This window comes from Mauremys reevesii, linkage group 18 (assembly GCF_016161935.1).
Source record: "Mauremys reevesii isolate NIE-2019 linkage group 18, ASM1616193v1, whole genome shotgun sequence".
Classification (NCBI taxonomy): Eukaryota; Metazoa; Chordata; order Testudines; family Geoemydidae; genus Mauremys; species Mauremys reevesii.
In genome coordinates, this window is record NC_052640.1 from 29094655 (window position 1) to 29122256 (window position 27602).

The 27602-nt window shown below is 50.9% G+C and overlaps 1 protein-coding gene across 5 annotated transcripts in view; it reads right to left on the reverse strand.

The window, feature by feature from the left end:
* The window catches only part of LOC120386069 (oxysterol-binding protein 2-like), a 354730-nt gene that overhangs the window by 110868 nt on the left and 216260 nt on the right, over positions 1–27602 (reverse strand). For all 5 annotated transcript variants that reach the window (XM_039504882.1, XM_039504883.1, XM_039504886.1 and 2 more), the window contains one exon: positions 17657–17907. In XM_039504882.1, coding sequence (XP_039360816.1) covers positions 17657–17907 — 251 coding nt within the window. The remainder of the gene's footprint in view (positions 1–17656; positions 17908–27602) is intronic.

The window sequence follows — 27602 nt, forward strand, 5'->3', positions numbered from 1 at the left end:
AAGACAGAAATAAAGGCAAAGGTGGTGGAGTAGCATTGTATGTCAATGATGAGGTTAACTGTAAAGAAATAAGAAGGGATGGAATGGATAGACAGAGTCTGTCTGGGCAAAAATCACATTGGGAAAGAAAGCTAATAGAGCCTCCCCAGAGATAGTGCTTGGGGTGTGCTACAGACCGCCAGGATCTGATTTGGAGATGGATAGAGACCTCTTTAATGTTTTTAATGAAGTAAACACTAATGGGAATTGTGAGATCATGGGAGACTTTAACTTCCCAGATATAGGCTGGAGGACAAGTGCTAGTAACAATAATAGGGCTCAGATTTTTCTGGATGTGATAGCTGATGGATTTCTTCACCAAGTAGTTGAAGAACCAACAAGAGGGGATGCCATTTTAGATTTGGTTTTGGTGAGTAGTGAGGACCTCACAGAAGAAATGGTTGTAGGGGACAACCTTGGTTTGAGTGATCATGAGCTAATTCAGTTCAAACTAGATGGAAGGATAAACAATAATAGATCTGGGACTAGGGTTTTTTACTTCAAAAGGGCTAACTTTAAAGAATTAAGGAAATTAGTTAGGGAAGTGGATTGGATTGAAGAACTCGTGGATCTAAAGGCGGAGGAGGCCTGGAATTTCTTCAAGTCAAAGCTGCAGAAACTTTCAGAAGCCTGCATCCCAAGAAAGGGGAAAAAAATCATAGGCAGGAGTTATAGCCCAAGCTGGATGAGCAAGCATCTCAGAGAGGTGATTAAGAAAAAGCAGAAAGCCTACAAGGAGTGGAAGATGGGCGGGTTTAGCAAGGAAAGCTACCTTATTGAGATCAGAACATGTAGGGATGAAGTGAGAAAGGCTAAAAGCCATGTAGAGTTGGACCTTGCAAAGGGAATTAAAACCAATAGTAAAAGGTTCTATAGCCATATAAATAAGAAGAAAACAAAGAAAGAAGTGGGACTGCTAAACACTGAGGATGGAATGGAGGTTAAGGATAATCTAGGCATGGCCCAATATCTAAATAAATACTTTGCCTCAGTCTTTAATAAGGTTAATGAGGAGCTTAGGGATAATGGTAGGATGACAAATGGGAATGACGATATGGAGGTAGATATTACCACATCCGAGGTAGAAGCCAAACTCGAACAGCTTAATGGGACAAAATCGGAGGGCCCAGATAATCTTCATCCAAGAATATTAAAGGAACTGGCACATGAAATTGCAAGTCCATTAGCAAGAATTTTTAATGAATCAGTAAGCTCAGGGGTTGTACTGTACGACTGGAGAATTGCTAACATAGTTCCTATTTTTAAGAAAGGAAAAAACGTGATCCGAGTAACTACAGGCCTGTTAGTTTGACATCTGTAGTATGTAAGGTCTTGGAAAAATTTTTGAAGGAGAAAGTAGTTAAGGACTTTGAGGTCAATAGTAATTGGGACAAAATACAACATGGTTTTACAAAAGGTAGATCGTGCCAAACCAACCTGATCTCCTTCTTTGAGAAGGTAACAGACTTTTTAGACAAAGGAAACGCAGTGGATCTCATTTACCTCGATTTCAGTAAGGCATTAGACATGGTTCCACATGAGGAATTATTAGTTAAATTGGAAAAGATGGGGATCAGTATGAAAATTGAAAGGTGGATAAGGAACTGGTTAAAGGGGAGACTACAACGGGTCGTACTGAAAGGTGAACTGTCAGGCTGGAAGGAGGTTACTAGTGGAGTTCCTCAGGGATCAGTTTTGGGACCAATCTTATTTAACCTTTTTATTACTGACCTTGGCACAAAAAGTGGGAATGTGCTAATAAAGTTTGCGGATGACACAAAGCTGGGAGGTATTGCCAATACACAGAAGGACCGGGATATCATACAGGAAGATCTGGATGACTTTTTAAACTGGAGTAATAGTAATAGGATGAAATTTAATAGTGAAAAGTGCAAGGTCATGTGTTTAGGGATTAATAACAAGAATTTTAGTTATAAATTGGGGACACAGCAGCTGGAAGTAACAGAGGAGGAGAAGGACCTCGGAGTATTGGTTGATCACAGGATGACTATGAGCCGCCAATGTGATATGGCCGTTAAACAAGCTAATGCAGTTTTAGGATGCATCAGGCAATGTATTTCCAGCAAAGATAAGGAGGTGTTAGTACCGTTGTACAAGGCACTGGTGAGACCTCATCTGGAATATTGTGTGCAGTTCTTGTCTCCCATGTTTAAGAAGGATGAATTCAAACTGGAACAGGTTCAGAGACGGGCTACTAGGATGATCCGAGGAATGGAAAACCTGTCTTATGGAAGGAGACACAAAGAGCTTGGCTTGTTTGGCCTAACCGAAAGAAGGCTGAGGGGAGATATGATTGCTCTTTATAAATATATCAGAGGGATTAATATTAGAGAGGGAGAGGAATTATTTAAGCTTAGTACCAATGTGGACACAAGAACAAATGGATATAAACTGGACACTAGGAAGTTTAGACTTGAAATTAGACGAAGGTTTCTAACCATTAGAGGAGTGAAGTTCTGGAACAGCCTTCCAAGGGGAGTAGTGGGGGCAAAAGACATATCTGGCTTTAAGACTAAGCTTGATAAGTTTATGGAGGGGATGGTATGATGGGATAGCCTAATTTTGGCAATTAATCAAAGATCAATTGTCAAATTATCAGCAGGTAAGTATGCCCAGTGGTCTGTGATGGGATGTTAGATGGGTTGGGATCTGAGTTACTACAGATAATTCTTTCCTGGGTGCTGGCTGGTGAGTCTTGCCCACATGCTCAGGGTTTAGCTGATCGCCATATTTGGGGTCGGGAAGGAATTTTCCCCCGGGGCACATTGGCAGAAGCCCTGGAGGTTTTTCGCCTTCCTCTGCAGCGTGGGGCACGGGTCACTTGCTGGAGGATTCTCTGCAGCTTGAGGTCTTCAAACCACAATTTGAGGACTTCAATAACTCAGACATAGGTTAGGGGTTTGTTATAGAAGTGGATAGGTGAGATTGTATGGCCTGCATTGTGCAGGAGGTCAGACTAGATGATCATAATGGTCCCTTCTGACCTTAAAGTCTCTGAGTCTATGAAAGCACCTCTGAACTCTGAGGCCTGGTCTACACTACGCGTTTAAACCGGTTTTAGGAGCATTACACCGATTTAACGCCACACCCGTCCACACTGAGAGGCCCTTTATATCGGTATAAAGGGCTCTTTAAACCGGTTTCTGTACTCCTCCCTAACGAGAGGAGTAGCGCTAATATCGGTATTACCATATCGGATTAGGGTTAGTGTGGCCGCAGATCGACGGTATTGGCCTCCGGGCGGTATCCCACAGTGCACCACTGACCGCTCTGGACAGCAATCTGAACTCGGATGCAGTGGCCAGGTAGACAGGAAAAGCCCCGCGAACTTTTGAATATTTCCTGTTTGCCCAGCGTGGAGCTCCGATCAGCACGGGTGGTGATGCAGTTAAAAATCAAAATAAAGAAAGAGCTCCCGCATGGACCATGCGGACGTGATCGCTGTAAGGGCAGGCAAATCTGTTCTATCAGCGCTCCGTTACAGAAGACGAATTAAAAAACATTTTTAAAAAATCTCCAGACAGACGCCATAGCAGGGACTCAGCGCACTGCTGCGTGACAAGCGTAACGGAAAGCCAAGGAATTAAATGGACGCTCATGGACTGGAGGACTCAAGCTATCCCACAGTTCCTGCAGTCTCTCTGAAAAGCATTTGCATTCTTGGCTGAGCTCCAAATGCTTCTAGGGTCAAACACAGTGTCCGCGGTGGGTCAGGGCATAGCTCGGCAATTTCGCACCCCACCCCAGAAGTGAAAGGAAAACAATCCTCTCTTGACTCTTTTACATGTCACCCTATCTTTACTGAATGCTGCAGATAGACGCGATGCTGCAGCACTGAACACCAACATCCTTGCTCCCCCGCCATGGGTGGCTGATGGTGCAAAGCGACTGGTACCGTTCTCATCATCAGCCTATTGGCACATGGGGCAGTGCAAAGGGCTGGTAACCATGCTGACTAGCATCCGTCAGGTCGATCAAGGCGCCTGGCCTAATTTTTCCTGGTAGATGGTGCAGTATGGCTGATAACCATCGTCGTCATAGCAACAGGGGCTGAGCTCTGTCAGCCCCACCCTTCATGTGTAAAAAAGATTCAATTGCCCTGAACTAGCAGAGGGAGGCTGGGCTCCTCTCCTCCACACTCCTTACTGTCCTGTCTGGACTATCATAGCAGCTGGAGGCTGCCTTCCACTCATTTCTCACTAACAAGTCACTGTGTCTTATTCCTGCATTCTTTATTATTTCATCACACAAGTGGGGACAATGCTACAGTAGCCCAGGAAGGCTGGGGAAGAACGGAATCAACAGGTGGGGTTGTTGCAGGAGCACCCCCTGTGAATAGCATACAGCTCATAATTTCTGCAGGATCTGACACAGAGCAGCTGTGCTCTCTGATACAGTGGTTCTCTAGTACACTTGCCCATATTCTAGGCAGGACTGATTCTATTTTTAGATACCAAAAAGGAGGGATTGACTCTGGGAGTCATTCCCAATTTTGGCTTTTGCGCCCCTGGCTAAGAGCAGCCAGGGGCACTTATGACAGCAGCAAATGGTGCAAAACGACTGGTAGCCATGATCATCTTTTTACCAGTTTATGGATTGGTAGATGGTGCAGTATGGCTGGTAACCATCTCTGCTGTCATGCAAAAGCAAAAGCATGCTGCTGTGTAGCGCTGCTGAATCGCCTCTGTCAGCGGCATCTAGTACACATACGGTGACAGTCACAAAAGGCAAAACAGGCTCCATGATTGCCATGCTATGGCATCTGCCAGGGCAATCCAGGGAAAAAAGGCGCGAAATGCTTGTCTGCCGTTGCTTTCCCAGAGGAAGGAGTGACTGATGACATTTACCCAGAACCACCCGCGACAATGATTTTTGCCCCATCAGGCACTGGGATCTCAACCCGGAAATTCCAAGGGGCGGGGGAGGCTGCGGGAACTATGGGATAGCTACGGACTAGCTACCCACAGTGCAACGCTCCAGAATTCGATACTAGCCTCGGACCGTGGATGCACACCGCCGATTTAATGTGTTTAGTGTGGCCGCGCGCACTCGATTTTATACAATCTGTTTTACAAAACCGGTTTATGCAAATTTGGAATAGTCCCGTAGTGTAGACGTACCCTGAGTCTCCACTGACCAAGGACAACACCGGTGAGTGTTAATGAGGCTGTTAGGAATGCTGGAGACACAATACAGTTCATGCAAACAAACATGGCCGTGGCATCATACTTTCTATTTAAGGAAGAGATACCACACACTACAAACTGGAGGCCAACGTTAAGTGCATTGTCACTTGTTCATCCTGAGGTTGAACACTGGTTCCGAACAAGACCAGCAAATGCTCACTATCTTTTAGCAAGAAACTCAACTGACTGGCTAGAAGCATGTGGTGCACCAGTGAAAGACTCAACAGTTGAAAAAGTGAAGAACTCTCTCACAACATTCAAAAAAATTGCACTCATGGCTGATGAATGCACCGATGCAAATGGGCATCAAGTATTAAGTCATTGTGTACCTTATCTTGGTGTCAGGGGTAGGCCAGTAGATGCATTTCTAGATGTTCAAATTATACAAGACACAGACTGCATCTGTGACAACCCACATCTTAGAAGAGTTAAATGCTCATCAATTGGACCCCAAAGAGATGGCTGCTTGTGCATTTGATGGAGCTGCAAAGTTCCCTGGAAGACATGGTGGAGTACAAGCTTTGCTCAGAGAAAAGTGTAACCCTGATCTCTCCTATACACACTACAGAGGCCATCTACTCCAACTAGCACTAGTACAAGCTGCAGACTCTTCAAATGACATTCAAAAAGCTATAAATGTAGTGGGTGATGTGAGGCAGCCAGAAGCAAGTACCTTGGCACTGAAGTTTAGGAAGAGTCTTAATGCCCCATCTTTCTCCCCCCGGAGGATTAGATGACATGGCACTGCAGGACACTGGGCTGATTTACTGCTGATGCCAAAATCCCACCACCCAGCAACCAGCAATCATCACTACCTTGGAATCAAACCGAGGCTTCTAGCTTGCCTTTGGTCCATGCCCACAGCTCCCAAGGGTGTCAGTGTCAGCTCTGCTCTGGGAGAGTTTACAATACATAATTCTAACTGAAGATTTTCTCTCACTTTCCCTGATTTCCGGAGCAAATGGGACCTTGCAAGAACCAACGCCTGGGGCCAGGGGCCTCAGGGCAATGTCGATCTATAAAACAAAAACCAGGCACCTGTGCACATCTGGTCCCCCCCGACGTGGCCCCAGCGGAGTTCTGAACACCTGAACGCAGGGTAGGGGTGGAAAGGGAAGTGCTGGGGCTGCCTGCACTACTCTAGCACACGTGTTGACAGCTGCTTATTTCTTTTCCTGGGAGGGGAGGGAGTCAGCACTTTCTAACGAGATGAAGGGTGTGTCCACACTGCTGTGGCTACAGGGGCACAGCGACAGCGCTGCAGACATGCTGCTGTAGCACTGTAGCGTAGATGGTTCCTGCACTGACGGAAGGGCTTTTTCCACTGACGTAGGACAGCGGCTCTCAACCTGCCAGACTGCTGGACCCCTTTCAGGGCTCTGATCTGTCTTGTGTACCCCACGTTTCACCTCACCTGAAAAGTACTTACTTACAACGTCAGACCTACAAATACACCCGTGTCACAGCACATTGTTACTGAACAATTGCTAGCTTTCTCATTTTTACCATGGAATATAAATACTGTATTTACATTTCAGTATATAGTTTACAGAACAGGATAAACAAGTCATTGTCTGAAGGAAATTGTAGTTTGTACGGACTTGGCTGGTGCTTTTTATGTAGCCTGTTGTAAAACGAGGCAAGTATCGAGATGAGTTTATGTACCCCCTGGAAGGCCTCTGCTTTCCCCAGGGGTATGTGTGCCCCGGGTTCAGAACCACTGACACAGGGAATCCTTTGCACGGGTGTGAGATTTTTCATGGCCCTGAGCAACAGAGTTAGGTTGATCTAAATGTTAGGTGTAGACTAGGCCTAAGAATTACTAACGGTGGCTGAGGAAGCCCTGGCAACGAGAGCACAGACCATTTAAAAAGCACTGCAAAGTGCTGGAGTCTATGTGATCACACTCTGCTGCCTTATTAGCCGGACGTAGCATTTAAATCAGACATCCAGACACCTACAGTGGTTTGTGCGTCACTAAAACAAGTCATTAAAAAGTCCCTGGGCCAGAACGTGATCTCAGCTACACCAGTGGCAACCCAGAGAAACTCTGTTAGTTTCAATGCAGTTACTCCAGATTGACCAAGAGCAGATTCTGGTCCCCTATTGACATGGGTTTAGGATTACAGATTAATCCCTCTAGCAGGAGGGTTAGCTTCTTAGTAAAGTAACAATGAATTTACACAACATTTCCTCATTTCAGTTGCCCTCTGCACATGCACAGAGGGGCCCACACCTGCAGATCCCAGCAAAGGGGGCAGAGGGGATACCACCACCTCCCCCTTGGGAAATGCTCCATTCCCCTGCTACCCCCACCCCATGACCCCATCACAGCCGCTGCAATGGGTGGGGAGGTCTCAGCAGAGGTTGAACTTGAAGGGGCCAGAGGAAGGATGGTCTTAATCCCAGATGATTCAATACAAACAATCTGTGCAGCCCTGCTGTCTTTCTCCATTCACTCGCTCTCTCTGACAGCTAGATCCTGGGCCCTCCTCCAGCGATGAGCCCCACTCCCCCATGGAAAGCAGCTGCAGGGCTGCCCTAAGGGGGCAGTTGAGGATTTCCCTGACAAAAGGGAACCCTCCCCCCCCACACCCCGGTGTGCAGCCAGCACAGCTGACTCCTGTACCCTAGTATAGGGAGTGGCGAGGGTGTGGTGATTCCAGGCCAGCAGTGCACCCCCAACCAGGCCACTCCAGCGGCCATAATTTGGAGAAGCCCCTGGCCAGCCGCAGTGCTCAGGGAGTGGGGAAGTGCCTAGATCCAACTTTCTGACCCCTCTGTGACAAGCACAGCTCAGCCAGATACAGGGTTGTGCCTCATTTACTTTCAAACAACCTCAGCCCAGTGCTTATCCCAGGATGGACAGAACTGGCAGTTCCCAGTTGAAGTCACCAGGCAAACTCCATAGTTGTACAGATGATGATGGGCTGGTGTTTTCACTTGGCCTTGTGCATGGGTTAAAGCCGCGAGTTTGCACAGGAGTCGCGTTTACGCTGGGGGTGCCTCCAGAAATCCCTTCCCCTGATGGCAACAGTAAGTGCTGAGAGGTCCAGGCATAACCTGGACAAACCAAGGGAGTCGAAATGCCATGTGTCAGCAACCCGCCAGAGACACGTCTCCACCCCGGGTCATCAGTGAGCTCTCGTATGGGACAAAGGGAGGAGAAGACAACTGGCATGCGGACTGCAGGGCACAAGCAGAGAGCTGAGCACAGCCGGCTGGGTGTCACCAGGGACAGCACCACAGCTTCACAGGGAATACTCCTGCTTCCTGCTGAGCGGAGCCGTGGGGAAGCAAAGCTGCATTACACTGCACGGGTAGGACAGCCAGTCGTACTTTGCCGGAGACCCCGGCCTCTCACAGCCGCTCCGTTTGCTGGAATGTGGCGCTAAATGCACCCACGTGCCAGTGGGTCCCAGAAAGGCGAGCTGTGCTTCCCACCCCAAGGGCGCAGTCGGGGAACGAATGCTGTCTGTGCTGACACTGTAATAACCACTCCCCAAGAGCCAACCAGCACTAACTGCAGCAAAACCCACTGGTGAGTGAGTGGGAATGAACCACTGCTGTGGGCACACTGGAAAGCAAGAAAAGCCCTGGCAGCCCAGGAGTGGGAAGTACCTCACTAAACTTGTCCTGGTGGTCAGCTTGTTTGAGCACCTGCAGGGCTCAGCTCCACTGGGAATCAGGCTGCTTAGCTAGGGGACTAACTTTAGGCACCCGAGTTTGAAAATTCTGGCCATAAAGGGCTCCGGGTGCTAGCTTTGCTCACAGCCTGACACTCAGGCTCAGCATGCCATGTGGGAGACTTGGCTTTTAGTCCGGGCCAGACCCTCTTGCTCCCGGACTAATAGGATCCAGGAGCCTTGAAGGGGCTCAGCAATGACCCCACTGGCTGAATGAAGTATGGCACCGCAGGAGTCTTCACAGTACTAAACTGTGTGCAGTTAAACGGCTGCTGTGTCCCACCCCAAAGGTGGCTGCATTTCAGCAAGTTCCTTTCCTTGGGAACAAATCCATCACACAGCAGAGTTGTATCATTTGTGTCACTGGGTGATGGCATTTGTGTGACGTCACCGCACCCTGACACATAATCACACGTAGGTGCACGGAGACTAGAGGAAACTCCCCCACACAGGACAGGGAGCTTCCCCATGGAACGGGAGACAGCAGGTGCCTGTGCAGCCAGACCTTAGTTCAAGCAGCACAGCTGAGATCAGGCATGGCCCCAGGGCTCCTGATAGAGATAAATGGTGATGGTAATTCAATGAATAGTGACAACATAAAGGCGCTGGTAATGGCCATCAAATTAGAATAGACCCTCTTTTCCGCAGATTATGTTACTGCAGCTCGACAGGATCTGATTTACTGACATGAATCCCATGGCAATGTTTCTCCCCCACAGCAGCCACCGCGAGGCAGTCAGTGCACAGCGTGAACGCTGTCAGAGAGGAAAGCCCAGGCCCAGATCCTGCCGGGTTATTGTTCTAACGAGTGAATTGCACATCGCACATGCCCATCCGTTAGCTGGTTATCAGGGTCAGCCGCCCCACTCACAGACACCCGACACTAGCTAGACCTTCTAACAGCCGATTCCAACACTCCATCTGGCTGTTGTGGGTTGGGGTTGCCTGTCCTCTCATCACTCACCCTGCAGGGAGGGTGAATGCCCCTGAATAACACAGAGTTCTGGCAAAAAAGACGCTCCTTCTGACAGGGAAGACGTTATTTCAGGGGACAGGTTGATAATGATCAAGTTTCTTTTGGACTAATTGTATCGAGCACACTTAAAATCCCCCCCTATGATTTCAGTTGGTTACAGGATTCTTCTTCACTTCAATCCTAAACGCTGTATAGTGTTGCTGTGTGCTGTTAAATGGCTGCTGCATACTACCCCTGCAGTGGCTGCATTTCAACAGGTGATGTGATTCCTCTATTTATAGCTTGTAAATCAGTTTGCAAAGACTGCTAAGTGCCCTGGGATCCTCTGGACTCAAGATAATCCACACTTGTTTCATCACACAGCATCTCTGAGCATTCTTCTATAAGAGTTAATTATGGCATCCGAAGAGTTCTTCTGACCTGAAGACCGAGGCCAATGGATGGTCTTCCTCTGCCCTCACGTCAATCCCCTCATTGGCTGATAACTGTCTTTTTGTGCCGAGTTTGGAAGCCACCGGCAGTGACCCATGTTGCGCTCTTGGGCCCCTGTGTTGTCCTGCATGACACGTCCCACAAGATCTCACGCTGGGCCACACTGACCACATGTCCCTGATTTCTATGGAAACTGTGACTCTTGTGGCCAGGATGACACAGCTCAGTGGCATTGCGTTTTCTCCCAATAGCAAACGCCACTGGTGGATACACCGGTTCCTAAAGCTGGACTCTATTCCCTGCCTATCCCTCCTTCCCGTTCAGACTGGACATTCGTTTGGTTCCCTCCCTTTAGCAGAACAGTTTTGGTCTCCTCCAGCGCAAACATGAAGGAGCTCCCCTGAGTGAAGTGGGATCTCTCCTCCTGGCCTTTGTCCCTACGCCATTTACTCCTGGGACAGCTCATTTCATTGTGAGCTTCAACTGTGTGAAACAAGAAAAGCTCCCAACAGGAAGAACAAAATGAAACAGCAGAAGCTGAGCTCCAGGGCTTCTCTTCTCCAGGAGCAATCAGCTCAGCCTCCTTCTCAGCAAGAGCTCCTACCATCAGGAATTGGCTTCCCCACTGCTGGCCCTCTCCTGGGCAGGCCCATGCTCCCTGTGCCCAGAGGTGAAACCTGACCGGTGCCTGGTACAATAAAAATATTGTACTTTCGATTGATCTCCACTCCCTCTGCGGCTGCAGTCTCCTGGGAAAAGCTGAGCTCCCTGCACAGGCAATGCAGCCAGTGGGAATCGAGGGCACTCAGAGCTGTGCAGGAGGAAGGCAGAGGTGGTCACACAATGGACTGGCTCTCAGTAACTTGGGAAGAGGGATAGTTACTGGACCTAGACCAAACACCCTAGGACTACAAATACCAGGGTGTTAAAATACCCCCCCTCACCCCCGACTTGGGCCCTTCCTCATAGAGCCTCTGGGACCTAGTGAGCTTCAGTTAGTGCTTCTGACCCTAGCTGCTGTTTGGCTGATTCTGCTGGCACTGGAGCATCTGCTCTTTCTGTGCAACCCTCCCACAGCCAAGCTGGCTGGTAGCCGGTCTCCCGTGACCATACGGACCAACAGCTCCCACCAACAGGAGTGGGCTTTATTTCGTCCCTAGTATCCCCTGGGGGTTCAGAGGCACTGGGCGAGGGGTAGCTGGTGTATGCTGCGTGGGTGGGGGGGCACCAAGAAGCTTCCTTCTCTGGGAGCACTTTGGTGGACGTGCTTGCGCTGATGTGAGCATCCCCTGAACAGTGACCGGAGCTCTTCCCAGGAGCCTGGGCTCCTTTCTTTCTCTCCTCCAGCTCCCTGTTTTGTTACTCGAGTGAGCTTGGAAGCAGGAACCAAGGGGCTGGAGGTTAACACCCTTCCCCAGGTCACGGCATGAGGACGAGAAGGAATGCAGGAGCTTCAGCCCAGTAGGAGGGAAGGTGTAAGAGGAGCCAGAGGAGCTTCGTGTGCGAGCTCTTTCTCTCCAGCACAGTGCCAGAGAGAGTGGAGCTCAGCAAGGAAACCAGGGCCAAGGTTCTGCGTCAGCAGATCCAGTCTGGGAAAGGCTGCCGGGCTCGGGGCGGCAGTCTCTGCAGCGAGTCTCCCTTTCGAGATGGGTCAGCATCACAACACCCTGCCCTTCCATAGCTCAGTTCTGCTTCTGAGCTCCGTGAATTGCTTTCCCTCTCCTGTGCTCTGCTGGCGTGGGGAGAAGAATCGATTTTAGTGGCATTTTAAGATGGACTATTACTGGCAAACCTCTCTGAAGTCCCTTCACCTAAAGAGTCTGCTCCTTGGGCATTCTCAAACCTTGCTACTGGCCTACTGAAAACCACCCCAGTCTGCATGCACCTGGCACCTGCTGCTCCTGGAGATGGCTGGCTCTAGCTAACCCTTAAAGAATAAAAGGAATTAATTCCTTACTGACTGGTCAGACACAGGGCTCAGGCCTGTTCTCCTCCCTCCTGAGTGGTACCACTGCATTCAATGTGGTACCTGAGCAACTGGGGCAAGCCGAATTCAGCCCATATATTTGCACTCAAACATCTGCTCAGATGGTGCCTGACTAAAAAAGAACCGCAGACATGAGCCAGACGGATAGCTTAGCTGCCCCTGAACTTCACAGAAGCACAATCCATCCCCATTAGGAACCTATTTCCAGCTCCACCTACAGCTTTTTAAACTCTTCTTGGCTCCCAAACTGGTTTCCTCTGACGCTCGAGTCTCCCTTACCTTCTGTGTGCTTGCAAAATTATTCAAAGGCTCCTTCTTTGCTCACTGGAATAGTCTCTGCAGCACAACATGGTGCTTTTCATCGCAGCTCCTCTAATTAGCCTCTTAATTGGTTTCTCCTTATTTTTATGCACCTCCCACTCCTCCTCCCGAGCAGACTGCGCCTTGCCTTTCCGTGCCTCCTGCTTATCGCTCTTCATAGCCCCACTCACTGACATCAGCCTGCTCCTTGGTTACGCCCAGCTGGGCTCAAAGGCAGTTGCATTGTCTCACCAACACAGCTATGTAATAGTTAATAATTATTAGAGGAGAAGAGAGGAAGGACGACCCACTAGTTAGGTCAATAGCCTAGGACCTGGGCCCAAGTCCTTTCTCTGCCACAGATTTCGTGTGGGATCTTGGGCAAGTCACTTAGTCTCTCTGTGTCTCAACCCCCCGCCTCCGAGGATAGTAATCCTTCGGTACTGCGCAGGGGGGTTGTGAGGATAACTACATTACAGACTGTGAGCGCCAATACCATCGTAGTGGGGGTCAGATAAGTACTTAAGGCAGGTAGCTATCTCCATCACTGTATCATATTCCAGACAAGGGACTTCCCTTCTGGGGCATTCGACCCCCTTCCTGAGCAAGAGGAAGGGAATTCTGGATGGAGAGCATTGGGAAGCCAGCCAGGGCACAAAACTTCCAGACTCTGAGTTCACCATTTTAACCTCTCCTAAAAAAATAATTAGCTGGCATGTGCTGCTGCCGTCTTTCTGCTGACACGCCTTCCTCTCCCATCTTACACAGCACTAACATGGGGACAAAGAGAGCCAAATTCTGCTCTCCTTTACCCCAGTGTAAACCCAAAGAAATACCATCGAAGGCAGAGGAGTCACTCCCAGTTTACCCTAGAGGAAGGGAGAGCTGCATGGGCCCAGTGTCACACCCCCGAGGCCCTCTCCCTCTGGGGCTCCCCTGGGGAGGCAGGTCAGCACTGTCTGTTGCCAACGCGGTTTTGCAAGCATCACAAGGCATTTTGGGAAGGGTTAAAGGTGTGAGTGTGGAGTGGAAGATTCCTTTGCAGGTTGCGAAAGGTCGAAGGGGAGGAAGAGAGCAGAGAATGGGTTAACTTGACACTTCAGCTAGCTCAGTCCGGAGATAAGACGCTGGCCCCAGTCGAAGGTCACGGTGCTCGACAAGCCTATCGTATCCAACCCCAGCCAGCCAGGAGAAAAGAAGAACTGAACTGAGCAGGACTGCAGGGACTGCAAAAACGAACGAGACAGCGAAGGGGAAAACAAAGTCTCGCATCCATGGAGCTGGTGTGTTTTGGGAAAGCTGAGAAGGCCACAGAAAGCCGGTTTGGACTGGTACAAAGAGCACCAGGAGCAGAGGTCCCTGAACGAAACACCCCCAAAAGAACCCAGGACTTAAAAACCCTCCCAAGAGCCAAAGCAAGTCAGAGATTAACAGCGGACCCAGGATGACCCATGCACAGGACAAGAACTCCCGTCCATCCCTCCCCCTCTTCTTCTTACATTACACCCAGGCTTGGCCAGCCAGGGGTAGTGCGGGTGTGAGTATGAAAGTGGGTCAGGGCTTAGGGCACTAACACTTTCTTCCTTCCTCAGAGTAACACTCTCCGCTGTAATTTTATTAATAAAGCTTTAAAACTTAGACACTTGGTGTGCTCCGTTATCTCCTCCCCTAAAGATCCTGCGGCCTCAGCCTGATCACCTGATGCCTCAGGCAGATTGGTAACATAAATCTGTCACACCAGTGTGTCTGGAACATGCTCAGTTCACCTCACCTCCCCGAGGAGCGTACAGCAACCTTACAGAAAGAGGGTGGCAATACTATTTTATCTATTTTGTTTCTGGTTGTTGGACATTCCTCTCCATGGCTCTAGGGACATTCACACAATCAGATCAGACCCAGCCAGATAAACCCCACAAATACATGATGTACAATGCGATGTAGCCCACGCTGGCCGTATTCCCGACTAAAAGCTCAAAACCCAGACCTCCCACAAGAACAGCCTCCTCCACTCCGACCCAAACGCTCGAGCAAGAGAGCTCTGCGACATGCTTTGCCAATAAACAATGGACCAAAGTGGGGAGCAAGTTTCAGAATTCAGAACCTCTCCCATATAAACCAGCGCCCCACAGACAACAAGGGGCACAGTAAAGAGGGGAAAGGAATCTCTAAACTAATCTGGGCTCAAATTATTTAGGATTTTGCAAGCCCAAACTAGCCCCTTAAACTCCACCTGGATGCCAACTGGCAGCTAATGCTGATTCCGGAGCGCTGGTATAACGTGCTCATGGTATCAACTTCTGCTTAACAAAGGCAGCCGCCAATTCTGCCCGAGCATCAGCTCTCAGGTGGTCCAAGTTGTAGCCCCACGTAGAGCATGTGGCAGCAAGTTAATCTCAGGTGGACAAAGGCCATGTGCTCTTCACTAGACACACAAGGAAAAAAGCACTCGGCCACAGACGCTGCTGGAGCATCTAGGAGCAGCCCTGGATCTAACAACAACCCTCAACTGTGAATGAGGGAAACAAACGGGAGGGGTAATCCCTCAGTGGCGGCTGCTCATTGAGTCTCTGCCAACCGCTCATTGCATCTTCCAGTCTGCTAACATCAGTTCAGTCATTCCTGGACTGAGGCTCAGCCAGCTATCTCCTAAATCATTCCCCGGGACAGCCATTGCACAGCAAGGAGAGAGCGAGAGGACTGCACGTCGCCAGCACACTAAAACCACCACAGCCAACATCTACTCATTAAACCTCCCCATGGCTTCATGTGCACTCTGAACTGGGGCTGATAGCACGAGACCCTGCAGAACCCCACAGGCGAGAACAACTGCCCACAACTCATGCCTGGGAGCTCTCCTAGACAAAGGGGTGGAGCCATGCCAGGGTGGCTCCATTTACACCTGCCAGGGATCACAGGCACATCAAAAATAGCTCGCAGTCGGTGGTATCAACGGCCACGCTCCGCCTCGCAGTCGGTGGTATCAACGGCCACGTTCTGCCTCGCAGTCAGTGGTATCAATGGCCACACACTACCTCGCAGTCGGTGGTATCCGAGGCAGCTGACACACCTAAAGCAATCAGCATGGTCACATGGGCACTTTACCTTCATCTATTGCTAGGAGATGTTTTGGTTCCGTACTTCTCTTTGGTAATAATTTATATTGTACAGGGCCAGATTCCGACACCCTGACGCTGTGCAGGGCTCTGTGGCACACAGTGTGAGGGAGGGTAGTAGACTCTGACTCACGGTGCTTTTCATCTGCAGATCTCATGGGAGGGTCAGTGTCATTACCCCCATGTTGACAATGGGGAAACTGAGGCACGGAGTGGCCCCAGATCATACAGTGGGTCAATATCAGAGCAGGATATAAAATCCAGATCTCCTGGTTCCAAGCCTGCTGTCCTCTCCACTGGCGCACACTGCCCCTCTGATAGGCTGGGCAGGATAACACCATAAAAATGATTACTCACTGTCAAGATACCTCCTAAGGTGCAAGAGCACCACGAAAAGGTAAGGTGTGGTTGAAGGTAGCACCCAGCAAAGCTGGACAGGTGTAGTGCCCCTGCTGGGAAGAAGGGGAATGACACTGCAAAGCTTCTTTCCCCAGCCTTTTCCTGGGGTGGTGGGTTGAGTGGGGGAAGGGAGGAGGGGTTAGCCTTTCATTGTGGTGGCTGGTGGACACTTTAATTCTTTACACTGGACCAGGTGGAATTCCCTAGTACCCTGACTGCCTGGGAGAGGTGCTGGCTACGCACCGCCAAGCATCGTTAATTCAGTTCCAGGATCAGGATCTCCACCAGGCTGCATTCATTCATTGGCAATTATTCCCCTTTTTACCGTTAACATTTTGCTTCCTTTATAGAATTTCTGTCCCTTCCTCCCCGCAGGAAAAAATAACCACACCCCTCCCCCCCCACCTAGGGTGACCAGATGTCCCGATTTTATAGGGACAGTCCTGATTTTTGGGTCTTTTTCTTATATAGGCTCCTATTATTCCTCACCCCCGTCCTGATTTTTCACACTTGCTGTCTGGTCACCCTATCCCCACCATCAGAGAATGTTTCACCATGAAGGCAGCCGATGAGAATTCCCCAGCATGCAGGACAACCACAAAATACGAGCCCTGCACTGTCCCGCAGGGTGCGGTGGGGTGTGTGAACACTGATTGGCTGGTTAGGAGGACATGACCTGCAGTAAACAAACAAGGAGAAGCCGCAGCTGTGCATTTGGGCACCTCTGCTCCAGGTCACTGTCCTGGCATTTAAATGCTAAGGGCTAGATCCCGGCAGCTCCTCTGAAGTCAATGCGGATTGATGCCAGCTGAGGATCTGAATCTGCAGTGGGAATGAACCCACGGTACATCAGCTCCCGACCTGCTATGCTAGCCAGGTAGCAAGCGACCTGCTCCCCACAGAATGGCCAGAGAGCCTGCGGCTGAGCACTGGCACATTTGGGAGATGCCTCTCCCGTAAGTGGTTTGTGCAGACTTAGCTTATCCAGCCGCTGTCACAGCCGTTGCGAATGGGTCCATGAACACATTACACTACAGACCATTAAGCAGCCCGGCTTCTTGTCTCTCTGCTGTACCTTGTCAAGTTTGAATCCTCTTTGGCTTGTTAACTGCTATGCAGCCAGAATAAATGGCACCTGAGCCTTAACTAAACTCCAAACCGCTCCCGGAGCGCCCATCCCAACACTAATCCGACACGATTCCCTCCTCCTGTGTGAAAAGCACGGAGAGGAAACGGGGCCAGGGAGGGGAGAAAGACACTTCCCGTACTGGGGAGGACGGGAATGAAGACAAAGGGAAGGAGAGCAGCAGACCGTAGGGAGCGAATGCCTCCTTGTCCTCTTCTGAACAGAAGAGCGGAGCAGACGCACACTCATGCACAGAGTGTACCTGGCACACAGCTATTCACTGCGTGCAGGGACCGGTGAGGAGTTCCACACGCCGCAGGCAAGCCAAGCCCCTGCCCACACCCCGCTACTGCCAGGATTTCCAAGAGAACCGAAGCGCCAGAGCACTTACATTGATCATCGCATTGGAGGTGATCCGGAAGAGGGTGGCTCGCTCATTGACGGCTTTGATCTTCTCCCCGCTCTCGGCAGGCAGCTTCAGGTTCTCCAGCTCACTCAGGGACCTCTGGAGAGCTGCCCCGTGCTTGGCAATAAGGTCATTGCACGTGCTTAGATCCTCCAGCTTACTGGCGAGGCTTTTCAGAGTGCTGTGCAGCTCACTCTTGTCAGACTGCGAGGCTGGCTCCTCATCACCCGAGTCATCTGGAAAGGGGGGAGTGGGGGGTGGAGAGAAAAAACGGTTTCCATGGTTACCACTGGACTGTACTAAACCATGAAGTCAGGCTGTGCAGTGGAAGTGAATCAAGCGCTCCTTGCCTGTGCTGAGTGCCGGCTCTTGCAGCCTGCACCCTGCCCTTGGGGACGGCTTTTGAGACTAGCCCCTAGCTCTTCCGTCTCTCCTATTCCCCCTCCTGCTGCCTAGCTGCTTTCAATCCTCCTGGAGCCGAGCTCTCCCTGTACTTCGGAGGCAGGGTCAGTGCAGAGCACGTCTGCCTGAAAAGAGCAGCCAGCGTCCCCAGGCAGCACCGCTTGTCTGGTGCTTTCCTTACATTCCGCCGCGCGGCGGGAAGGAGCAGCACCAGGCACAGGCAGTAACAAGGCCGGGGTGCCCTAGCGAACACCTAAGCACTGGGGTGAGTTTAGGCCAGCAGTGCCCAGTCTCCTGCAGCCAAACAAGAACAATGTTGTAATGATCTGATCCAAAGCTCAGAGACGTCAGCAGGAAAACTCCCACTGACCTCCCTAGGCTACAGAGCTGCCCCCAAAGGAGGCTGACTGCCACGCAGGGCTCAGGAGAGCCAGATGTACACAGGGGGCATTCACACAGGGCCAGGTCTCACAACAGCAAGTGTGGGGAGTTACCCCTCCTCTCCAGTTCCCATCAGAACACCCTGGACTGTGATTAGCCAAACCACTTGGGTCATTAGCACAAATGCAGCGTTTGGAGCAGAATTTGTGCCTCCAGCTGTGGGACCCTGGGCCAGACGGAACCGCTGCGGGTATGTCTACACAGCCTTTTGGAGCGAGCTTCCCAGGGGTCCACAGACAGGGGCGAGCAGGCTCATGCTAGCACTCTAAAAATAGCCATGTAGACAGCACTTTGAACTCACGGCTTGGGCTGCAGCTCAGGCTCTGAAGTCTTGGGAGGCAGCTGGGCTTCCGAGCCCAAGCTCCAGCCTCAGTTCCAAGCACTGACTATCCAGCTATTTTTAGAGCACGCGTCTGAGCCCATCAGCCTGAGTCTATTGACCTGGGCTGGGGGGCTTGCTCCAAAATGCTGTGTAGACGCACCCTCAGGGAGCGCCGAAACGCCCGTCTTTCATAAGGAAAATGATTCTGTTCTGGGTGGTTTCAAGTTTCACCCACATGGAAAGGTCCTAGACGCTCAGGATAGAAGAACCCCTCTTCACTTTCTCCACACTTTCTCATGATTTCATAGACCTCTATCACAGCCTCCCTTAGTCATCTCTCTTCTAAAATGAACAGTCCCAGTCTTAGAGGCTGCTCCATGCCTCTAATCATTTTTGTTGCCCTTTTCTGTACCGTTTCCAATTCTAATTTATCTTTTTTAAGATGGGCAACAAAAACTGCATGCAGTATTCAAGGTGTGGACATACCATGGATTTATATAGTGGCAATATGATTTTTTTTCTTATTATCTATCCATTTCCTAACGATTCCTAACATTAGCTTTTTTCACTCCTGGCTGCACATGGAACAGATGTTTTCAGAGAACTATCCACAATGACTTCAAGATCTTTCTTGAGTGGTAACAGCTAGTTTAGACCCCATCATTTTGTACGTATAGTTGGATTATGTTTTCCAGTGTCCATTACTTTGCATTTATCAAGGTTGAATTTCATCTGCCATGTTGTTGCCCTTCTGTGAGGTCCCTCTGTAACTCTTCGCAGTCAGCTTTGGACTTAACCAATTTGAGTAATTTTGTATCATCTGCAAACGTTGCCACCTCACAGTTTACTCATTTCTGAACACGTTGAACAGTATTAGTCCCAGCATGGCTCCTTGGGGGACCCCCCTAGTTATCCTTCTACACTGTGAAAACTGACCATTTATTCCAGGAGTGGCCAACCGGGGGCTCCGGAGCCACAGGCGGCTCCTTGTCTAGGCACCGACTCCGGGGCTGGAGCTACAGGCGCCAACTTTCCAATGCGTCAGGGGGTGCTCACTGCTCAACCCCTGGCTCTGCCTCCACTCCACCCCTTCCCGCCTCCTCCCTTGAGCCTGCCCTTCCCTCGCTCCTCTCCCTTGGAGTCTCCTGCACCCCATGAAACAGCTGATTGGGAGGTGCGGGGAGGAGCTGATGGGGGGCGGCTGACGTATTATTGTGGCTCTTTGGCAATGTACATTGGTAAATTCTGGCTCCTTCTCAGGCTCAGTTTGGCCACCCTGATTTATTCCTACCCTTTATTGTCTATCTTTTAACCAGTTACCGATCCATGAGCGCATCTACCCTCTTATCCCATGACAGTTTTCTTTGCTTAAGAGCCTTTGGTGGAGGACCTTGTCAAAAGCTTTCTGAAAGTCCAAGTACACTATGTCCACTGGATCACCCTCATCCACGTTTGTTGACACCCACAGAGAATTCTAATAGATTGGTGAGGCATGATTTCCCTTAACAGAAGCTGTGTTGACTCTTCCCCAACATATTGTGTTCATCAAAGTGTCTGATAATTCTGTTCTCTACCATAGTTTTAATCAATCTGCCCGATACTTACCAGTCTATAATTGCCAGGATCACCTCTGAAACCCTTTTTAAAAAAATCAGCATTATATTAGCCCTCTGGTACAGAAGCTGATTTAAATGATAGGTCACATACCACAGTTAGTAGTTCTGCAATTTCATATTTGAGTTTTTTCAGAACTCTTGGGTGCATCCTATCTGGTTCTGGTGACTTATTACTGTTTCATTGATCAGTTTGTTTCAGAACCTCCTCTACTGACATCTCAATCTGGGACAGTTTTGTCACTTAAAAAGAATGGCTCAGGGGGAATCTGCCTTACATCCTCTGCAGTGAAGACCAATGCAAAGAGTTCATTTAGCTTCTCTGCAACGGACTGGTCGTCCTTGAGTGCTTCTTTAGCACCTCAATCGTCCAGTGACCCCACTGATTGGCAGGCTTCCTGCTTTTGATGGACTTAAAAAAACTGCTGTTAGTTTTTGTGTCTCAGGCTAGTTGCTCTTCAGATTCTTTTTTGGCTGCTTAATCCTAGTTTTACACATGAGCCCTATCCACATTTTTAATCTGTTTTTATAACCAACTCTTGCCTTCAGTGTCCTGGCCTCAGTCAGTGCCACACAGGTAGCCCAGTGCTGGCAGCTGCTTGCTGCACGCCGAAAGAGGAGGTTATACATTGTGTGGAGCTGCCGATGGGCTTCGAGCTCTCACGCAGCAGGCCTCAGGCAGGTGACCTTTTGGGGAGGGAAGGTCAACTTCCATGAATGTTACCATGTAAGGAAATATCCATTTAATATTTACAACAACAACAACAAAACCGGCAGTTCATTCGGAAGGGGAGTATGTTCAACGTCACTGAAATGCAACGAAAATGGTGATTATTTTTGTATCTTAAAAACATTGTGTGATTTTAAACAAGCAATGAGTAATGAGTGTAATGTGATGAGTTTCTTAAAATGTGCCATTCTCCCTCCCCTAGAGGCAGGTGGAGTCAAGCACAAGCTGGGGGATCAAGAGGCTCTAAGCAGGGATCAGAGACAGCAAAAAATCCACCAGGAAGTCGAACTGAGAAACAGAGACCAGCCCTGACACTACAGAGGTTCCAGGGCTGGTTTTGCAGCATCTGCAGCTCAGCGATGCACCCTCCCCATATACAGATCCTGTGTTACGGAACACGGGTCCCATTAACGAAAGTCATGTGCACGGACTCGGCTCCACACGGTCACCATCCTGACCCACAATTCATGTCCCTTGGATCTGCCTTGCAGGCTGAGCTGGGAGGGCAGGCCCAGAGCCCTGAGCTGCAGGCCTCACCGTGTCACTTCCCAACATCGCGCCCAGCCAAGTCTGCAGGGCATTGCTCTGCTACTGCACCCCAACGACACCAAACACTGACACCTGCCACACAACTACGGCTTTGTGCTGGGTCTGAGCAGTTGTCAGCTGTGTGCCCAACGATGTCCCCAGAAGTAAGTGCACCCTGTCCCCCATCATCTCTCAGGTGCAGCTTCACTCTGTCCTCATCCCCTTCCCGCTGGTGCACGTCCCACCCCCTGGTGCAGCTTCACTCCGTCCTCATCCCTCTCCCCCTAGTCCATGTGCACTCCATTTCCCCTGCACATTGGCTGCAGCTGTGCCTCCCATTCCCCACAGCCTCATGAGTGGATGTATTCTGTCCCTGTCCCCACAGGAGCAGGGACTCTCTGACCATCCCCTGTCACACCCCCGGGAGCAGGGACACTCTGTCCCATTGATTTTCAAGCAATTATTATTATTATTATTTTTTTTTAAGAAGTGGAACATTACAAAAGACAGCCCTCCAAAGAGTGAAGTGATCCTGTTCTACTCAGCATGAACCCAAGTGTTGTTCCTTGACTTTAGCAAAGCTTTTGATACGATCTCCCACAGTATTCTTGCCAGCAAGTTTAAGAAGTATGGGCTGGATGAATGGACTATAAGGTGGATAGAAAGCTGGCTAGGTTGTCGGGCTCAACAGGTAGTGATCAATGGCTCCAAGTCTAGTTGGCAGCCGGTATCAAGCGGAGTGCCCCAAGAGTTGGTTCAATATCTTCATTAATGATCTGGAGGATGGTGTGGACTGCACCCTCAGCAAGTTTGCAGATGACACTAAACTGGGAGGAGTGGTTGATACGCTGGAGGGTAGGGATAGGATACAGAGGGACCTAGACAAATTAGAGGATTGGGCCAAAAGAAATATGATGAGGTTCAACAAGGCCAAGTGCAGAGTCCTGCACTTAAGACGGAAGAATCCCATGCACTGCTACAGACTAGGGACCGAATGGCTAGGAAGCAGTTCTGCAGAAAAGGACCTAGGGGTTACAGTGGACGAGAAGCTGGATATGAGTCAGTGTGCCCTTGTTGCCAAGAAGGCTAACGGCAGTTTGGGCTGTATAAGTAGGAGCATTGCCAGCAGATTGAGGGACGGGATCATTCCCATCTATTCAGCATTGGTGAGGCCTCATCTGGAGTACTGTGTCCAGTTTTGGGCCCCACACTACAAGAAGGATGTGGAAAAATTCGAAAGAGTCCAGCGAAGGGCAACAAAAATGATTAGGGGACTAGAGCACATGACTTATGAGGAGAGGCTGAGGGAACTGGGATAGTTTAGTCTGCAGAAGAGAAGAATGAGGGGGGAATTGATACCTGCCTTCAACTATCTGAAAGGGGGGGTCAAAGGAGGATGGATCCAGACTGTTCTCAGTGGTGGCAGATGACAGAACAAGGAGTAATGGTCTCAAGTTGCAGTGGGGGAGGTCTAGGTTGGATATTAGGAAACACTATTTCACTAGGAGGGTGGTGAAGCACTGGAATGGGTTACCTAGGGAGGTGGTGGAATCTCCATCCTTAGAGGTTTTTAAGGTCAGGCTTGACAAAGCCCTGGCTGGGATGATTTAGTTGGGGATTGGTCCTGCTTTGAGCAGGGGGTTGGACTAGATACCTCCTGAGGTTCCTTCCAACCCTGAGATTCTATGATTCTATGAAGTGGCCAAGCCCTGGGACGGGCTGAGCGGTGGCTGTAATTCCAGTGCTAAGACACTCTGTCCACCAATTTGTGTCCTTACATTGACACAGGGAGTCATGCCCCAGATGTTGTGAGGCATATGCCTGTTACCCTGTGCTTCAGGACTGTGTGGGGAGGTGGCTGTCTCTGCCCAGGGTCTCCCTTTCTGGAGGCAGTTCCCTGTCCTGTCCATCCTCTAAAGCACAGTATTTACCGACTGACAACACAGGTGTGTGGCAGCTCTCTCTGTGTACATCTGCACAACGGTGACGATAAATAGTGACAAATGTCAACTCCAAATCAGCCCCCAGTCCACACAAGGAACACCCCCAGTCCCCGGAGTACGGCTGAGTGGCTAGATAGGCCCCGAGCCGGCTCAGAAGGTCAGCAAGCCTGCGCTTTGCCGGAACAAGCTGGAAAATGAATTCCAGAGCTCGGGCTCACGCTTGAGAACACCTGGCCTCCAGCCCCTACATGTGCTGAGCTCAAAGCCAGAGAGCCTTAGAAGGAGCCTCTCAGCTGATTTCAGTTGGTGCATAAGTTGGAAGGTGCATAAGCTGAGAGCAGCTAGAATGTACATGCTGTGAGCTGGATTTTGAAACATGGACATTGAAATCGGACATCCAGGTTCTGTACTTGGGCCTTTAAACTGGCTCTCTAAAGCATGTGACTACAGCAAGGCCAAAGGCTTGCACCAGTGTCTACAGGCGCTGCCCTTGGCGCAAGGCAGCTAAGTAGGCATGTGAAGACAAAGTGCCAAACTGAGCAGCCGAACGCAGGGCCCACGTGTCCTAGGTAGAGGCAGGATCCTGGTGTACATGTGACTAATCTGAGGATGGCGCCCCAGGCTCCCATGCCAAACCTCCATGAGTTGTTACTTATCTCTGGCAATGCAAAGTCATAGGGCTGAATTCAGAGCTGCCAGTCAAGCTGCCAGCTTATGCCATCAGTGAACGCGGTCCCACGTTTTGGAGCTAAAAGAAAGACCTCCCACCAGTTGCAAACCTAATCCAAGTCCATGCATGGCCACGGGATGAATTTCTTCCCACAGTTAATCCCACTGACTCTCGTCAGGCAAGCAAAGCAGCCCCGGGAATGAGTGCAGGACGCGTTCTCTGCAGTGTCTCTGCCTGGCACGGCCCAGGCACGGGGAACAGAAGGGAGAAGGCTGAGTGTCAACCAATTCTTACATGGCAAGAGAGCCCAAGGTGTGCGCCGGAGCTGAGAGCCTTTGAAGGTGCCTCAGTTACCGTCAGAGGAGGATGGCTTCACTGGTGTGTCAGGCATTCTGGACTGGAATGACAGGCCCAGCTGCTGCCTGAACTCCTGCCTTCCGTCTGATAAATGGATGCGGTTTTTTATCCCTAGCTTATTGATAAGATTTTCGAGATGATACTATTGAGATGGATGTTCAGCCATCATTCAACAGTAGCACATTGATTCCACAGCTCGCGGGTCAGTGACAGAAACTGAAGGGGAAACAGCGCTGGATTTAAAACCAACCAAGCAATGTTTGTAACACAGGCTCAGAGCAATTTGGGTAGCACAGAAGGACAATCAACCCCAAGTGCTAATGAAAACTAAGTGCAGCAGGCTGGGAAGTGTTTTGGGCTGCAGTCCAGAGTACGTTACATGGCCATGTGGAGAAAGTGGCCTTTGCACTGTAATCATACTAGATAATAATAACTTTGTATATAGGGGCATCTTCCATCCCCACATGCTTTATCCAGCATCTCTTGGGTGAAGGGAAGCAACCCATTCAACGCGTACGTGCTGCACACACTGCACATCCATTGTTAACCTGCACAACACCCCAGCAAGGCAGGGGAACCACAGCCCTGGCTGCAGTAAGACATGGCCATTTGGACCCAGGCTAACCCCCCAGAGTTTGCAAAACACCTCGCGGCCGCACACAGAAGAGCATCAAGACGTTTACAAGTATTCTGGGAGCCACCCGGGGTAACTAGCTCTCCGCAGGTTTAGGAAGCTGTTCGGTTTAAACCTGACCCAGTTTAGGGCCAGTGTGGACATGGACGAGTTGAACCCGGTCCACTAGTCCTCTCTCTGCTGCCCCAGAGGGAACTGGTGGGCTTTACATATCTCCCAGAATGCACCAGGGGACAGGTTCCTGGAGAGCACTGCAACTGGAACAACCGAGGCCAGTGCTGGAGCGGCAGGGCGAGCAGGCACGCACTGACCCGTCTGTGCTCAGACCTGGTCAGACAGCCCGAGCTCCTGGCAGAGGGCTGGGGGAAGCCTGCACTGTGTCCATCTGCACCGTCCACCAGCTCCTCAGTGGCAGGGCTCCTAACTCACTCACCGAGATTTTGAAAAAGGAGGAAACGGGGACATATGAGCAGCTGGGAAAACTGACTCTTGCTGCCAAACGCCCAGATTCTGATGCTATTTAGCCAGGGTGTCATAGGGACAGGGAAGTAATTGTGATGCAGAGCTGAGGCTCGTCCGACATTATAGACTTCCTCAAGCCTCAGCCGGACGAGAGAACAGACCCGAGAGCCCCTGCTGGAATGCAGGGAAAGCAGCAACATGCAGTGACTCGTGTGACAGAGAGCCCCAGGTCAGTGCCACACAATCTGCCTGCACTCCGGAGCTGGGCCCCCGAGGCCCAGAGGCAGATGACAAACTTCGGAAGCAATTCACACAGCCAGAAGGTGAGATGAATCCTGGCTACTGAGGGCAAATGATCAGGGCTAGTGTTTGTCACCACCAAGCAACAAAACGCCCCTGAAGGATTCCCGAGTCGGGAAAACAGCCAGTCGGACGTGGAGCGCACGGCAGGGGAAAGAAGGGCATACGCACTGCTAAGCTGCAGTGACGTCAGCACGACAACAGCTCACGAGCAGATCGCTGGGACAGAGTGTGTGAGCATGCACGGTCCCAGGGGAGGCATGAGACAGCCGCAGACTGCACGACGGGGGTTACAGACACAGCTCAGGGAACGACAAACAACTGGGAAGATGAGACCATACGGAATTCTACAGGCCACGTCCCGCCCCCAGCACACGGACGTACCAGGGGTGACGGGCCGCATCCTGCCCCCAGCACACGGACGTACCGGGGGTGACGGGCCGCATCCTGCCCCCAGCACACGGCCACGTCCCGCCCCCAGCACACGGACGTACCGGGGGTGACAGGCCGCATCCTGCCCCCAGCACACGGCCACGTCCCACCCCCAGCACACAGACGTACCGGGGGTGACAGGCCGCATCCTGCCCCCAGCACACAGACGTACCGGCGGTGACAGGCCGCGTCCCGCCCCCAGCACACAGACGTACCGGCGGTGACAGGCCGTGTCCCGCCCCCAGCACACGGACGTACCAGCTGTGACGGGGCATGTCCCACCCCCAGCACACGGACCTACCGGTAGTGACAGGTCATGTCCACCCTCCAGCACATGGATGTACTGGCACTGTCGGGCCGCATCTCACCCTGAGCACACGGATGTACCGGCGGTGATAGGTCGCATCCTGCCCCCAGCACATGGACATACCGCGGGTGACAGGCCACGTCCCGCCCCAGCACACAGATGTTACCACGGGTGACAGGCCCCGTCCCGCCCCAGCACACGGACATACCGGAGTTGGCAGCGGTGTGACAGAAGCGTGCTTACCCCAAGAGCAGCACACACACTCCTGTCACAATAACCACTCAGCGAGGTTAAATGGAGAGGAGGAAACTCACCAAATCGCATCTGGCCGACTGGGTTCTCCTTCTGCCTCAGGTATTCCCAAGAGCCTTTCCCCTTGGGGGGCCGCATTACCGGACTAGCGATCTGACACCTTCCATCCAGGTGTGACAATTATTCTATTGCACCCAGTCCCGAACCGGGGCTAATACAGCTCTCCTGGACACGGCCTCGACTCCTCGGGGCGTGACGCTGCTGGACAGACAGCTCCAGAGACTGAAATCCTCACCTCCGGCTTGGGAGCAGCCACCTCAGCCTCATTGGCGTGATGTGGCCTGTGACCGGGAGGCCTGTCCACCACAAACAGGACTGAGCCTACCCACTCATTTCAGCTGGCCTCCCATCCCACTCCTCAGGTGGTAGCAGCTCCCAGTCACTCCCCGCTTGGGCGGGATCTGAACATGGGACCTAGAAATGGAGGACTCTACACCCCATGACAAAAACCCCTAAACCTGCCAATCCTCAGCACTGC